Raw genomic sequence first — 15435 nt, 5'->3', positions numbered from 1 at the left:
GCATTTTCTTTACAGATGCGGCAGATTTACTTCCAGGGAGCGTGGTGCGCAGCAAGCTCGGGTTTCAGCAGGGACCACGTAGGATATCATGTTTCCTGGGGGGACCTGGCATATCTCACAAGTCAATTGTAATTCCCTCAGACAATATGGCAGTAGTTGTCCGCCATGCACTTCCCACAAGTTATGTGTGCAGACAGATAGTTCCGCAGTGATTACAGCTAAACATATACCAGGCAGGGAGAATGGTTATAGTGGATGCTCTTTCTCGTTTTTAGAGCGCAGACCCGGAAATGGGACCCGATGCTGCGATAGTTAACAGATATCTCGCGGACAAGATACACAACCGCACATATAGTCAACACTTAGAAGAGAAGGGTGGTACTGATATATTCCCGGCCCCCGGCATGTATGAAGGGAATTAGCAGAAACCAGGTCTCAATCATGTTCGCAGCCATCAGTTTTCTCGCCAAAGCGGTGGCTGTCCAAAATCCATCTAGGTCATTTGTTGTCACGAGACTGATGAAAGGATGGGGCAGGCCGGGAGTACCCTACCCAGGTAAAAGAAAACCCAGTACCGGCAGGGAAATGGGCCGTCTCTGCATCATTAGAGGAGATAAGTGACACTGAGTTTGAGGGCCGTCGAGTCAAATGCGCATTCTCATTAGCTTTGCATGGTGCTCTGCGAGTCAGTGAGTTGGTGGCTACGTACAAGCATGCCCACCATGGCATGTCCCTCTTAATACGTGACGCGGCCATTACAGCCGCGGCAACTGACCTACTTATTCACAAATCAAAATGGATCGGAACGGACATGCCCTGTCCTGAACCTTTAAGCCGACTTAAAACAAAGACCAAAGACCAGCCTGCTGATTCATACACTATGTACAGTACCCACTCATTTAGGATTAGGGCAGCTACGGCAGTGGCAGCGCTAGGAGTGTCCATAGAGGCCATCAAAAGACTGGGCCGATGGCGACCTAATGTATATAAGCGCTACATCAGACCCATCTAGTGTATACAAGCGGTACATTGGACCCATTAAGGCATCCACAGCAAAGTGATAATGGTTGCTTACACTGTGCTAACATGTTGCTTCTGATTATATTCTGTTACAGGTATCCATATCCAGAATGAGCTGCAGCGGATTTGGATATGCGGTCACTCATCACTTGTATGTACATTGGGCACAGGGAAAGGCGGTGGGCGCATAGAAGGGCAGCAGTGAGACCGAACAGTGAGAGCCTGGGTTGTCAGAGCGATAGAGGAGCCAGGGAGATAGAGTAGCCATAACAGGGTATAGGTAAGGGAGGGAGGCTTCAGGCATTCTTGTGTGCATTAAAAGTCATACGATCCCACATGACTTGCGAATAGACACAAGCCATAGCGTTAGGGCATGACCGCAGCCAGGAGGGGTGGGGGACCACGGCAAACGAGGTGTCGTTGCCGTGGCCTGTGGCGTTAGACTACAATGTTTACGCACAGCCAGCAATGGGTACACAGCAGCTTGACACATAACAGTTACAAGTTTGGGGTAACTACTGCTGCAGAAAGAGTTGTGTGGAAAATTATCAAGTTGATGCAAATGGTAGGCTTGCATGTGAGCAGCCTTGTTATAAGGAAACAACGTGTATACAGCTTGTCTCCTGGCTTGGGCGGCCGGGAGGCCTAGAACGTCATTTTGTAAATGTGGTAGGTGCCTCCTTCAACGGGAAACAACGTGTATACAGCTTGTCTCCTGGCTTGGGCGGCCGGGAGGCCTAGAACGTCATTTTGTAAATGTGGTAGGTGCCTCCTTCAACGGGAGACACCAAGTGACATCGGGTGCTTGGAAAACAGCACAGGGGGCCACAGGGGCTTGGTACGGCTTGGCCTGTGGCCCAGAATATGCAACTACGTGTAGAAGCTGTGTACCCGGGTAGAAATGCATGCTGGCATAATGATTAGTAGAAGATGTAATGTAATTTGTTTAAGTTGTAACAATTTTGATGTTCCTGGCTGCGGCCAAAATAAATCCAATTCTATCAAAGATACGGCTTGTAGTGTGGTATTGAAGGGGGCGGGGGTTGATACGTCTGAGTGTGTGCCGAATGCCCGAGTTGAGAACCAGGCACACCCATTAAAGGGGGGCCGACCACAACCGGGCTGAAGGCCAGCAAAGACAGAAGTGTGGGGGAGGGTACAGGGAGGGCCCAGCTAGAGAGCAGAGGTAGTAGTGGGAGGGAAACAAGGGGTAGCAAGGGGAGGGGGCAGGAAAAAAGGGGAGGAGCAAGGGAGGAGGAGAGAGGAATTTGAACTGCACAGGAAGTCCTTTTGAATTTGGAAGCAGGAGAAGAGCAACGCCCACCCGCCCACCCACTTGAGAGGCAAGATTTGTCGCAGCGAGGCGTTAGACTACAATGTTTACGCACAGCCAGCAATGGGTACACAGCAGCTTGACACATAACAGTTACAAGTTTGGGGTAACTACTGCTGCAGAAAGAGTTGTGTGGAAAATTATCAAGTTGATGCAAATGGTAGGCTTGCATGTGAGCAGCCTTGTTATAAGGAAACAACGTGTATACAGCTTGTCTCCTGGCTTGGGCGGCCGGGAGGCCTAGAACGTCATTTTGTAAATGTGGTAGGTGCCTCCTTCAACGGGAAACAACGTGTATACAGCTTGTCTCCTGGCTTGGGCGGCCGGGAGGCCTAGAACGTCATTTTGTAAATGTGGTAGGTGCCTCCTTCAACGGGAGACACCAAGTGACATCGGGTGCTTGGAAAACAGCACAGGGGGCCACAGGGGCTTGGTACGGCTTGGCCTGTGGCCCAGAATATGCAACTACGTGTAGAAGCTGTGTACCCGGGTAGAAATGCATGCTGGCATAATGATTAGTAGAAGATGTAATGTAATTTGTTTAAGTTGTAACAATTTTGATGTTCCTGGCTGCGGCCAAAATAAATCCAATTCTATCGAAGATACGGCTTGTAGTGTGGTATTGAAGGGGGCGGGGGTTGATACGTCTGAGTGTGTGCCGAATGCCCGAGTTGAGAGGTGCAACAGTAGCAAGAAGAGAAGTGGGAAAAGGCTCTCGTGTGTGCCAGAGGTGCATTACTGCCCCCAAGTGTTGTCTCCCTAGGCAAATGCCTAACCCATTTACTGACCCTACTAGTGCATTTCTGCATGAATCCGAGCTAATGTTGTGAAGACAATTACAATCATCCTTTGTCTTGTCTATGCAATAAGAAAAAAAATCTATATCTCCCTCCAATTAATAGAAATCTAAAAATCCCTTTCTCTTACTCAGATTTCAAACAAACAGCTATAATGTGTCAAGCAAGTTTAGCCTCGACACTGTGCACTTCCCTTCCTTCCAGAGGCACATCTAACAAAAGCAACATTCTATACTTAACATATTCAGAAAAATGGAAGAAAATTTATCTCTTGATTCAAAACCAAAGAGAAACTACTGAATTTAAACATACAGGGCAAGCAGATGGTACCAATCACATAATTCTACAGTCAACAGTAACATGGTTAAAGCGGAGTGGTATTTGGAGTGGGCTTAAAAGTTACACAAAGTGGCAAAATTCAACCATTTTCTGCCTAACTTTTCCATTCAATTATAAATGCCAACATAGCAGGAGTAACTTTAAATGGCTAAGTTTTCTGTTTAAAGTTGTCACCATTTTCAGCATTCAGGCTTGAAAACAGCCTGGCTCAATATTTACTTCTTAGTATATGAGGTGTCCATCCCCTGAACATTTATTTATTAGCTTCCTTTTTAAAAAATTGTAAGCAAACCATACCCCCCATCTACCAGATCAAAATTTTCATTGTTTTTGGGAAACAAAAAACTTACACAATGCTCAGAATTCATACTGAATGAAACAAAGTTCCTCCTGTCTAGAATACGCCTTTCATTATTCAGGTTTCTACAGGAAGTGGAATTGAAAACACCCACTTCCTGTTTACATCAACTTCACGGCTTTAAATTGAAGAGGATTTTTTACTCTATTTTCTGTTTCAATAAGATAAGTGCATTGCTTTCTTGGACTGTGATATTTGAAGTTTGTTACAGTTGCACCCTGGTAGCTTTATTGATAATGAATCTTTCGAGCACTGTGTTTTTATCATCTGGATCCTCATCTGTGCTCATCAGAGAGATTTTTAACACTTGGAAGATATGCAATACCATGACTACAAAAACTCAATCTCTTCTGGTGTCATCTGACACTTTGTAGGATGAGTAAATGTCTTTTCCTTCAGAGTCTGTTTGAACAGTTAACAGTATACTATCCTGAAATGACAAAAGGAAGTTTAAGTCCATGCATGCTCAAAAATGAGTGCCTATCTGTAATCTAGGAAGTATGTCCCATCATATTGAGGCAAAAGGCAGTAAGATCATTGCAGACACACCAAGCAAAACACGTATCTTCCATTTTCCTGCAGATCAGCCAGAATGGATTTACTTCCTTCTGCCATTGCAGGACAGTATATTGCTGTTTTTAGCTTTTCATGATGTTAAGGCTGGAATCTGCCAATCCTCCCAACTTCAGGCTGCCAAGGCATACAGCATGGGTGCAGTGACCCCAGCCATTGCTCTGGTGAGGGGCAACCAAGCAGATGACCATGGACAATGTGGACCTGAGTCAGGCTTTGAGGAGAGGTGCAACTGGCGTTTAGTTTTATTATTTGCTTGACCACCTTTTGAACTAAAAACTGAGGTAGTTTATATAGATCCAAAACACACTTTTGATGGGGTGGGGGGGGGGGGGGGGGAAATAAAATTGTGACCAGTTTCCTGGTTAGGAAACCAGTTTTCAGCTACCCCACATGTAAATACATTTGAGTGTCTTATTTTTTTTGAAAGACAGTTCCTTTTTTTACACAAAGAATATATTCTATGGACATTACAATTAACCATCCTTTCTTGGTCTAAGATACTATCTCATTCTCTGTTTCTTATTCTATCCTCATCTCACTGCATTATGGGATAAAATCAATGACAATATTATAACTGCTGTAGGATGCTTCATAAAGATGTAAATTTTTCCTGTAATATTATATTATCTCTTATCTAACAGAATGACATGCTCCTGCTCTAGAATGCAAAGCCAGATAACAGTGTAACTCCATTACTAGAAAGCTAGCAGACAGGAGTTGTCCAGCATGTTACCCTATTTTCCCCTTCAGATACAGAGGAAAGCCTACTGCATGAATAGGCCCTTTTACTAAGGAGCAGCGAGAGCCTATCACATGTGAAAACAGCACCACCGTGGGACATGCTGAGTGGTAGTTCCCACTCAGCATGCGCTAAAAAGCATTTTTCAGTGTGGGAGTTGTGCCCATGGGTGGAGAGTAGGCAAGCCTGTGCTAATCAGGTAGTGTGGGCACATTATCACGTGCTACTCGATTAGTGCATGGCCATTACAAAAAAGTATGGCACAGTGGCCATTTTACCATCATGCTAAAAGTGGCCGTAGTGCACAGAAAATCTACACACTGACACCAGCATCGGCTACTTTTTAGTGCGGTTTGGTAAAAGGACCCCTAAGTGTTTTCCATTTAGTTCTATAGAGTCCACAGTGATACATAGATAAAGTTTATTCGATGGTACAAAAGAACATCAATGTTTTCATACCAGATGTACTATTGCTGGGTACCTTTTCCAATGGAATCAAATATGTACGTTTGTGTCATAAAGCTTCATCAGAGCACAAAAGGTACAGAAGCTGAGAACACAAGAGGTATGAAAGAATACTAGAAAGAGTACTTATTTTAATTTTGTTAAAGTAGAGGTGTTAACATTGAGGCAGCCTGGGCAAAGAAATCATATTAATTTGGTGTTTTAACTTTTCAGTCCTGCAAGTGGTAGAATGCCATCTGGTTTTAATTTACTCAAATGTCTAGCTTTTGCTAGACTAGAGGTTAGAAAGGTCACAGAGAAATGAAACTTTCTTTGTCCCTTTTTGAGTGATGGATTGTTCATAATAAATATACCACATTTGGATGCCATTATGAGCAAGGCATACTGGACAGTTTCGCAGGCAGTTTAAAGGATTAGATTGAACGCTGTTTAGAAGGAGATAGTGTAGGTTTAAATAATTCTAGATGATTTAGATTTTGTCTTATAAGGAATTCTGATTTCTGCTTATTTTAAAATATGTTTTATTCTGTTTAATTAATAAGTTCTATTTCTATGTAGAATATCTTTTCAATTCAGTGTTACATCTTTGTCTGACTTTTCAAGTGAGATTTGTCTGCAGTTTAAGAGGTCATCATCTGGTTTGAATTATCCACAGTCCTAGCTAGGTGAAAGAGGTCATGACAAGTCAACTCTCTTCTCCTTGATTGATTAGCTAAGTGTAGGACTGGTCTTCTGAAAGTAATAACAAACCATGTCTGTGTGCCATTAAGCAAGATTGGCCCTTTAATGAACCCATATAACCGGGAATCTGATTATGTGAATAATAATAAAATGCAGGAAATAGGTGCCACATTGTCTAGTTTGAGAGGCCCCAGGTCATAGGTCAGTTTAGGAAATATCTCAAACCTATGTAACTGATATTTTTAAGTAATGTGTAAGTAATAATTAGTTCAAGACAGGGTAATCGATCTATTCTTTACCATCTGGTGAGAAAGGGGGGCTAGAAGGGTGTAGGACCTTATATAACTGAGAGCAGAAGCAGCTTACATTAGAAGAAGGAGCTGAGACGAGAGAGACAACAGACAGGAGAAGACAGGAGACACAGAGAGAGCTCAGAAGAAGAGACACAGAAGGACAGGACACAGAAAGACCTAGTGCTGATGTCCTACTTTGTTTGCTGGCAAATAAAGAAGACTTCTCTCTCATTCTGGTGTGTGGTGTTTGACTCCTGAAGTACCACAGATTCTGCTAACAATAGTGGTAATTCCTGCAACAACATTAAAACCCCCCCCCCCCCCACTAAAATCAGAAGCCCTTTATGTAGGTAAATGAATCTGTGAGTATTGTTAAGGTTCAGGGAAACCTGACAGAGAAATATGGTTGTGATTAAGGATCTTGTTTACTAAGCCGCGTTATAGGTGCATTAGCATTTTTAACGCTCATTAACCATGTATGCGTGTTAACTGAATATGCGCCAACAATATCCCTATAGGAGCCTACATGGTTTGCTAGCATGCTAATTGTAGGCGCGTTAAAAACACTAATATGACTTAGTAAACAGGGCCCTAAAATTGCTGCTGAGCTTGGTATGTATGCTGTAGAAGTACCTACAGTGGTGGAAATAAGTATTTGATCCCTTGCTGATTTTGTAAGTTTGCCCACTGACAAAGACATGAGCAGCCCATAATTGAAGGGTAGGTTATTGGTAACAGTGAGAGATAGCACATCACAAATTAAATCCGGAAAATCACATTGTGGAAAGTATATGAATTTATTTGCATTCTGCAGAGGGAAATAAGTATTTGATCCCCCACCAACCAGTAAGAGATCTGGCCCCTACAGACCAGGTAGATGCTCCAAATCAACTCGTTACCTGCATGACAGACAGCTGTCGGCAATGGTCACCTGTATGAAAGACACCTGTCCACAGACTCAGTGAATCAGTCAGACTCTAACCTCTACAAAATGGCCAAGAGCAAGGAGCTGTCTAAGGATGTCAGGGACAAGATCATACACCTGCACAAGGCTGGAATGGGCTACAAAACCATCAGTAAGACGCTGGGCGAGAAGGAGACAACTGTTGGTGCCATAGTAAGAAAATGGAAGAAGTACAAAATGACTGTCAATCGACAAAGATCTGGGGCTCCACGCAAAATCTCACCTCGTGGGGTATCCTTGATCATGAGGAAGGTTAGAAATCAGCCTACAACTACAAGGGGGGAACTTGTCAATGATCTCAAGGCAGCTGGGACCACTGTCACCACGAAAACCATTGGTAACACATTACGACATAACGGATTGCAATCCTGCAGTGCCCGCAAGGTCCCCCTGCTCCGGAAGGCACATGTGACGGCCCGTCTGAAGTTTGCCAGTGAACACCTGGATGATGCCGAGAGTGATTGGGAGAAGGTGCTGTGGTCAGATGAGACAAAAATTGAGCTCTTTGGCATTAACTCAACTCGCCGTGTTTGGAGGAAGAGAAATGCTGCCTATGACCCAAAGAACACCGTCCCCACTGTCAAGCATGGAGGTGGAAATGTTATGTTTTGGGGGTGTTTCTCTGCTAAGGGCACAGGACTACTTCACCGCATCAATGGGAGAATGGATGGGGCCATGTACCGTACAATTCTGAGTGACAACCTCCTTCCCTCCGCCAGGGCCTTAAAAATGGGTCGTGGCTGGGTCTTCCAGCACGACAATGACCCAAAACATACAGCCAAGGCAACAAAGGAGTGGCTCAGGAAGAAGCACATTAGGGTCATGGAGTGGCCTAGCCAGTCACCAGACCTTAATCCCATTGAAAACTTATGGAGGGAGCTGAAGCTGCGAGTTGCCAAGCGACAGCCCAGAACTCTTAATGATTTAGAGATGATCTGCAAAGAGGAGTGGACCAAAATTCCTCCTGACATGTGTGCAAACCTCATCATCAACTACAGAAGACGTCTGACCGCTGTGCTTGCCAACAAGGGTTTTGCCACCAAGTATTAGGTCTTGTTTGCCAGAGGGATTAAATACTTATTTCCCTCTGCAGAATGCAAATAAATTCATATACTTTCCACAATGTGATTTTCCGGATTTAATTTGTGATGTGCTATCTCTCACTGTTACCAATAACCTACCCTTCAATTATGGGCTGCTCATGTCTTTGTCAGTGGGCAAACTTACAAAATCAGCAAGGGATCAAATACTTATTTCCACCACTGTATGGTCTCAAGTATAAGTTGTGACTTGGACTATTATACTGTATCACACTATCCTAACCCCAAAATTCTATATATTGTGCCTTAATTTCTGCATGGAAATCAAAGTGTATTCTATAACAATGCGCGTAACTTAATTGGTTAACTAGCTAATCAGCGGTCAAATGGATGTTAAGCAATTAGCACTAATTGGCATTATAATTTATGCGCACAACTCGTTAAGTGTATTCTGTAATGAGGTGTGCGTAAATTTCATGTCACATAGTTGAAAGAGGGCATGGCTATAGGCATGGAATGGGCGTGTTGAGGGCAGTTCTAAAATCTATGTGCATTATTATAGAATACACCCACTCTACGCCTAATATAGGTGTCAGGGTTTATGTAAAGTAAAACATAGGCTAAATGGACATGACCAAATTTGGTCACATGAACAGGCACTCAGCTTATTCTATACACTGTGAAGAAATTTAAGCCTATTCTATAAAATTTAGGTGTGCTTTAGAGAATATGCCTAGGCATATTTCTTTTCCGCGTAGATATTTCAGGTGCCATATAAGAATCTAGCCTTGTGAAGAAAGTAGTGTTTGTAATGAAAATGAATGCCCCTTACGTGTTAAAATTGTCCGTAGTACCTGAAGATTGGAGGGTGGCAAATGTGATGCCGATTTTTAAAAAAGGTTCTGGGGTGATCCGGGAAATTATAGACCGGTAAGCCGGATGTCAGTGCTTGGCAAAATAGTGGAAACTATTATAAAGAATAGAATTACAGACCAGGTAGACAAACATGGTTTAATGGGACAGTCAGCCTGGGTTCAGCCGAGGGAAGTCTTGCCTCACGAATTTGCTTCACTTCTTTGAAGGCGTGAATAAACATGTGGATAAGGTGAACCGGTTGATGTAGTGTATCTAGATTTTCAGGAAGATTTTTGATAAAGTTCCTTATGAGAGAGTCCTGAGAAAATTAGAGAGTCACTAGATAGGAGGCAAGGCTCTGGTGTGAATTAGGAATAGGTTATTGGACAGAAAACTGAGGGTAGGGTTAAATGGTCATTTCTCTCAATGGAGGAGGGTGAACAGTGGAGTGCCGAAGGGATCTGTACTGGGACCGGTGCTACTTAACATATATATAAATGATATGGAAATCAGAACGATGAGTGAGGTAATCAAATTTGCAGATACAAAACTATTCAAGGTTGTTAAAACGCATGCAGACTGTGAAATATTGCAGGAAGACCTTAGGGAAATGGAAGGCTGGGCATCCAAATGGCACATGAAATTTCATGTGGACAAATGCAAGGTGATGCACATTGGAAAGAATAATCTGAATCAGTTACCTGATGCTAGGGTCCACCTTGGGGGTCACCACTCACAACAAAACCAATTTGGGGTTTGAAAGACTGCTTAGAGTCAAAGTTAACATCTAAGATACAAATATTTACACGAAGGGGAATGAGGTGGGCCTCACTGGAAGGATAGAGAGTGGGAGAACAGAGATCAGGAAAGTAAACAGCTTCGCATTTAGAGATATTGAGGAACACATTTTCTTTCAGGCAGGAAGAGACTGCAAGGAGACAGAAGTTGAGGGTCGAAGTGTGAAAAGAACAGAAAAGAAGTGTGTAGAAAATCTGGACATTATCTGCACAGCAACAGGGACTACAGCCCTGCAACTGGATGAAGAGTATGAGAGGGGCCAAGAAAATATTGAAGTGGGTTGGTGCTAGGATGGAGCCTTGCAATACACTGCAACTAACAGTTTAGGAGGAACCTTGGCAATGTTGTACCTGAAAAATGTGGTCAGCAAGATAGGATCTGAACCAGTCAAGGACAGAATCAGAAATCCTGAGACTGCATGGGCATGTTAGAAGAATTTGACAATCAACAATTTGTCTAATGAATTGTTAGAGATATTGAGCTAAATTCTTAAATAAAGGAGCTGGCCAGGGTTCCAGCTACGATAAATAGGAGTTGAAAGCAGAAACCATTTTAGAGAGAATAATTAAGGTAAGGGATGAAGAGACTCCCAACCTGGGAGAAGAATATACCGTGATGGTGGGGAAACAAGGTAGAAGGGGCATAGAGGGTGAAGGGGAGAGTGGAATAACAGTGATAGTAGTATATTGGGGGAGAGGACTGAGGGGGCTCAAGGGAAGAGGCTTGAAGCTAGGCTCTTACTGCTTGGTGAGTAAGAGGGAGTAGAATGGAGGAAGCAAATGGAAATATGGAGTCAAGGGACTTTACTAAAATTACAGTACAGGATTTCAGTTTCAACATTTACATGATTGTTTGTTAGCAAAGGAGACAGTTTTTTTTTAAAGCCTGCTTAGATTTACCAAGAGTCATGTACAATACTTGAGTTCCACATTTTCACTAAATAGTAGAGCTCCAGAACTCTAGTTCAACATAACTAAGATCCAAAAAAAAAAAAAAAAAGATTTTTGTAGAATAAATTTACTTTCTAAGTTCAGCGTCCATCTGAAAAAGTGAACTTATCTATAAGTTGGAGTTACACAGAGCAAGTGTTAATAAATTAAAAATATATTTTCTCCGATATTTCTAAAATGATAAATCCATTCCATAATTTCTACAGACTATTTTAAAATATCTACACATTCTGCATATTGCCCTTTAATAAGAAAAGAAATAGATTTGGGAAAACTAATTTAGCAGCTCTCAAAAATGCATAATACTAGTAAATTAAGCTACAAATTAAGGCAATCACAAAAAAAAGGAAAGCAATCCAAGTCAAGGGAATTTTGCAAAAAGTTAACATGATGATGCACTGACACTTTCTTATCATGTAGTACAGTAGTTTAACATTCAAGATGTTATCCTACAGAAATAGTGACATCCTTCAAAGTGAGGTCAATAATCACATGTGTCAGGGCACAAAACACTTGGACAAAGTCATTAGAGTGATTCCTCTCTGGCAAGAGCCATCAACTGTATATTGAGTAGGTGCTACATTCCAGAAAGTTCTAATGGAGTCAAAACTGCAAAAAAAAAAAAAATCCTCATCACCATCTGCCAATATGATAAAGTTAAAAACAGAAAAAACTGACATGAAAGCAAAAAAAAACCTCTGAATTATCTGTTATATTTACAAAGGGATTAAACAGGTAAAAAATAATAAAAAGAAATCCCGTTTCTTTGCACTGTTAAAGCAGCTGTATGAAAATAAACTGATGAGATTTCACAAGTGAATTATGACCTCCAGGTCCAACCTAAGATTTCTAGTTAGAACTGCTTAAAAATAGTTATTAATGAAAGCAAATTATTCAATATGTCCACCTTGCTGATATCAGAAAATTACCAGTACATTCCTAGGCAAATTATGACTGTTTCACAATCAGTTTTCAATGACTATGAAGTGCGATTACAAAAAAAGATGTGATTTCAATTCATACACTTAACAGATGATGGTTTAAAAAGTCAGAGCAAGGACACACAAAGGCCAAACATCTCATTTCACAAACTGACTTTTCAATTTTAAGAATATTTTACATTAAATAATTTAACTTCAAAGAGGCAGCGCTTTAAATAAATACCACTTTCATCAGTTTCATACATAAATCAGCTTACAACTAGCTGTCCAAATGGTGTTCTGGAGACTAAGCCAGCTCCAAACACAGATGAGCTACTCGAGAATTCAGGCTGGTTATAGAATGTGCTTGAAAGCATGCATAGAGATGAGGACATTGGCTAAAGGTTGTCTAGTAGCTGTACCATTGGACAAAAAAAAAAAAAAAAAGTCAACCCATTGGATTTCTTCATTTCCTAAATGCCACTGCTACAATATCTCCAAGTCCACATGCCGCACCTCTGGATTACGTTGCTGTAACAAGACCAAAAGCATAATAAGTGTAAGCAATTTTTTTGTGAACTGTGCATTTATAAGTGCTGAGTAGCAGGTACAAAATTTGACATACTAACAACTAATGGATAACAGACCACATAACTCTGAAAAACATTTATTTTAAAATTATTTTCAAAGTTATTTGTGAATGTATAAATCTTCATTTGAAGAAAAATAAAAAGATTAAAACTCTGGATGTGCCTTAAAAAGGGCTGCAGGTAGTAGTCTCTGCTTTTACCTTTCCCATTGCAGACACCCATGTAGTCCCCAACTTTCCATATGAGGGCTACTTCCCCTTCATACACTGAAGCCTATTAGGTTCCCTCATACCCTTTCATCTTCCGAAAGTAATGACTCATACCAAATGAAAAAGTCATGATTTCTCCTTTCTTGATACCAATTAAAGATCCCAGTAATAAAAAGCACCTATAGTATCCTCCAAATAGTTCTGTTCTACCTTGAATATAGCTAGTTAACATTTTACTTCTTAACCTACCTGAATTATTGTATAAAAAAAAAAACCCGCACTCTCTGGTACCTAATTTATTTAGGAATCAATATCATACAGTGATTGCCAATTGAGGGCAATCACTATTACAACAGTATTGAAGTTAAAAAAAAAAAAAAAGAAACTTCCTATCTTAGAAATGGGGGCCATGATGGAGTCAGAGTAGAACATGTGCGTTTGCAGCTCTGTAAATTCTGCTTACCCTTTTTCTTCTAAATTTTCTTCTTTGCTGGGCATGCCACAGCTTAAGGAGAAGTTGGGGGGGGTGGGGGTTCCTTGACCCCCCCCCCCCCAACCAAAGCCTGACGTGCCACCCCTTTGGCAAACTACCATTGTGGTATATGCACAACCCTCACTGAGGTCAGGTGGCTCTGTGGTACAAGGGAGCAGGGAAGAGACCCTTGTATAAGGGTAAGGCATCACCTAGTCTAGTAGGTCTATGACCCTCCTGGGACTGTGTGTTATGTTAGCGGCTGTGCAGAGAGAGGGAGTTTGATGTTGTCCCTCTGGTAATGCGGAGAAGTGGCAGCTGGCACTATTATTCATGAGGGCACAGTTATTAGTTCCTGGTTATGAACAAAAGTTTGCCAGAGGGGCAGCAGTGGAGAGTTCTGATGTTGACCATTTCACAGGATCTCTGAAATTTGGCTAAAAGCAGCCTGAGGATAGTGTGGCAAGGGCTGGTTTCAAGAAGGTGAGCTTACTGTGAGGCCTATTGCTTTACAACCTCTGTGCTAACTACAAGAAATTATGTTAGATTCAATCTGGTCAGTTGTCCATAAGGTCTATTCATCGTATGGCCTTGCCCTCTATGAGTGCTCCTTTTACCCCTCGATCATCTAGTGGCCCAGCTGATTCTTTTACCGGTTTCTTGCTTCAAATGTACCTCTTTCCAAAGTCTCTCTTTGCTTTCCTTATCAGCGCTTTACATTCATTATGTATTTCCTAGGGGCAATCATTAGAACTCTTATTAATATCAACAGGCTAGGCTGTACACTTAAATGTAAACAAAGTGATATAAAAATGAAATGTGTAACAAACCAGTCACTATTAAGTCAAAAAACTGACCGATCTCAAAAACAGATTATATACGGCCCTTGGCAAATAAATCCTCTGGAAACCTTTCCCTTTAATCTCTTATCAGCTAAGTACCTTTTGGGAAAGAGATTGAAGGGACAGGTTTATAGAGAATTTATCTGCCAAGTGCCGTGTGCAATCTGTTTTTTGGTTTTTGAGATTGGTTAACTTTTTGCCTTAATATTGATTGGTTTGTTACACTACATTTCACTTTTATATCATTTTGTTCACGTTTAAGTGTACAACCCGTTGATGTTGATATGAGCACCAATGATTGTCCCTAATCAGGTTAATAGTCATTGATATTGCTCTGCTGGTGCCAGGATCAAAACTGAGGGCTAACAATTTATTCACTAATTACTACTCATTAATTTTATTTTTACTTTATATATAAGGTGATATTATTTAATTGAGTAGTGCATTATTTGTTCTCATAAGCTGATTTTTTGTTTAGTTTTCTGATGTTCAGTTTAACTTGAAACATTGAACTAGGGACTCCCAACTGTCCTGCCTCCTGATGGGTTACGGAAGGATGTGACATCCAGTCCAATGCAGCTTTAATCTGAGAAAGGGGGCAAGCATCCTCCTGACAACAGAGCTGCTGGAAGGCCCAAATTCCGTGCAAAATGGCTTCAAAAGTTCTAGGTAACTCACCAGATACATTCTTCACGCCATTTATCATGATTGTTTGCTATCCTTTCTTTAAAACTAGCAAGTAAGGTTGCAGACTTCTTGCTATGTTCACAGACACAGCAAGAACAGTGAAAAGACCTTTCAGTCACATCTACCTGCTGCAGCTTCAGTTTCCCGGCAGTATACAGTGCTTTATACATTTTATCAGAGCAAGAATGCTTGTTCTCATACTTCATAAACAAACCCCCCTGTTTACTAAAGCTTAGCTTGCGTTATCTGCAGCAGGACCCATTTATTCCTATGGGCCCTGCTGTAGATAACTCAAGCTAAGCTTTAGTAAACAACTCCCAAAGAGAGCTGGACAGAGATACTGCAATCTAGATTTAAGCCTATGAACAAGAGCAATATGTCCTTTTGCAACCGCCTTAAGAGTTTTTTCCTAGAGCAATGTGGAGGAATAATCTTGATTAGAGCGTGGGCACTGAAATATGTTAGTCTTATTACTTTTCTAAATTCGGCTCTACCTCGGCTTAAATC

General features: G+C 41.5%; 1 protein-coding gene across 2 annotated transcripts in view; it reads right to left on the bottom strand.

Annotated features, from left to right (window-relative positions):
• Positions 1-10143: 10143 nt before the first annotated feature.
• SLC30A9 (solute carrier family 30 member 9) overlaps positions 10144-15435 on the bottom strand; it is a 257679-nt gene continuing 252387 nt past the window's right edge. For both annotated transcript variants that reach the window (XM_030191340.1, XM_030191341.1), the window contains one exon: positions 10144-12659. In XM_030191340.1, coding sequence (XP_030047200.1) covers positions 12615-12659 — 45 coding nt within the window. In that variant the 3' untranslated portion in view covers positions 10144-12614. The remainder of the gene's footprint in view (positions 12660-15435) is intronic.

The sequence above is a fragment of the Microcaecilia unicolor genome, chromosome 2, assembly GCF_901765095.1.
Source record: "Microcaecilia unicolor chromosome 2, aMicUni1.1, whole genome shotgun sequence".
Lineage (NCBI taxonomy): Eukaryota > Metazoa > Chordata > Amphibia > Gymnophiona > Siphonopidae > Microcaecilia > Microcaecilia unicolor.
The sequence above is the reverse complement of the archived record's forward strand: the minus strand, read 5'-3'. Positions and strand labels throughout refer to the sequence as shown.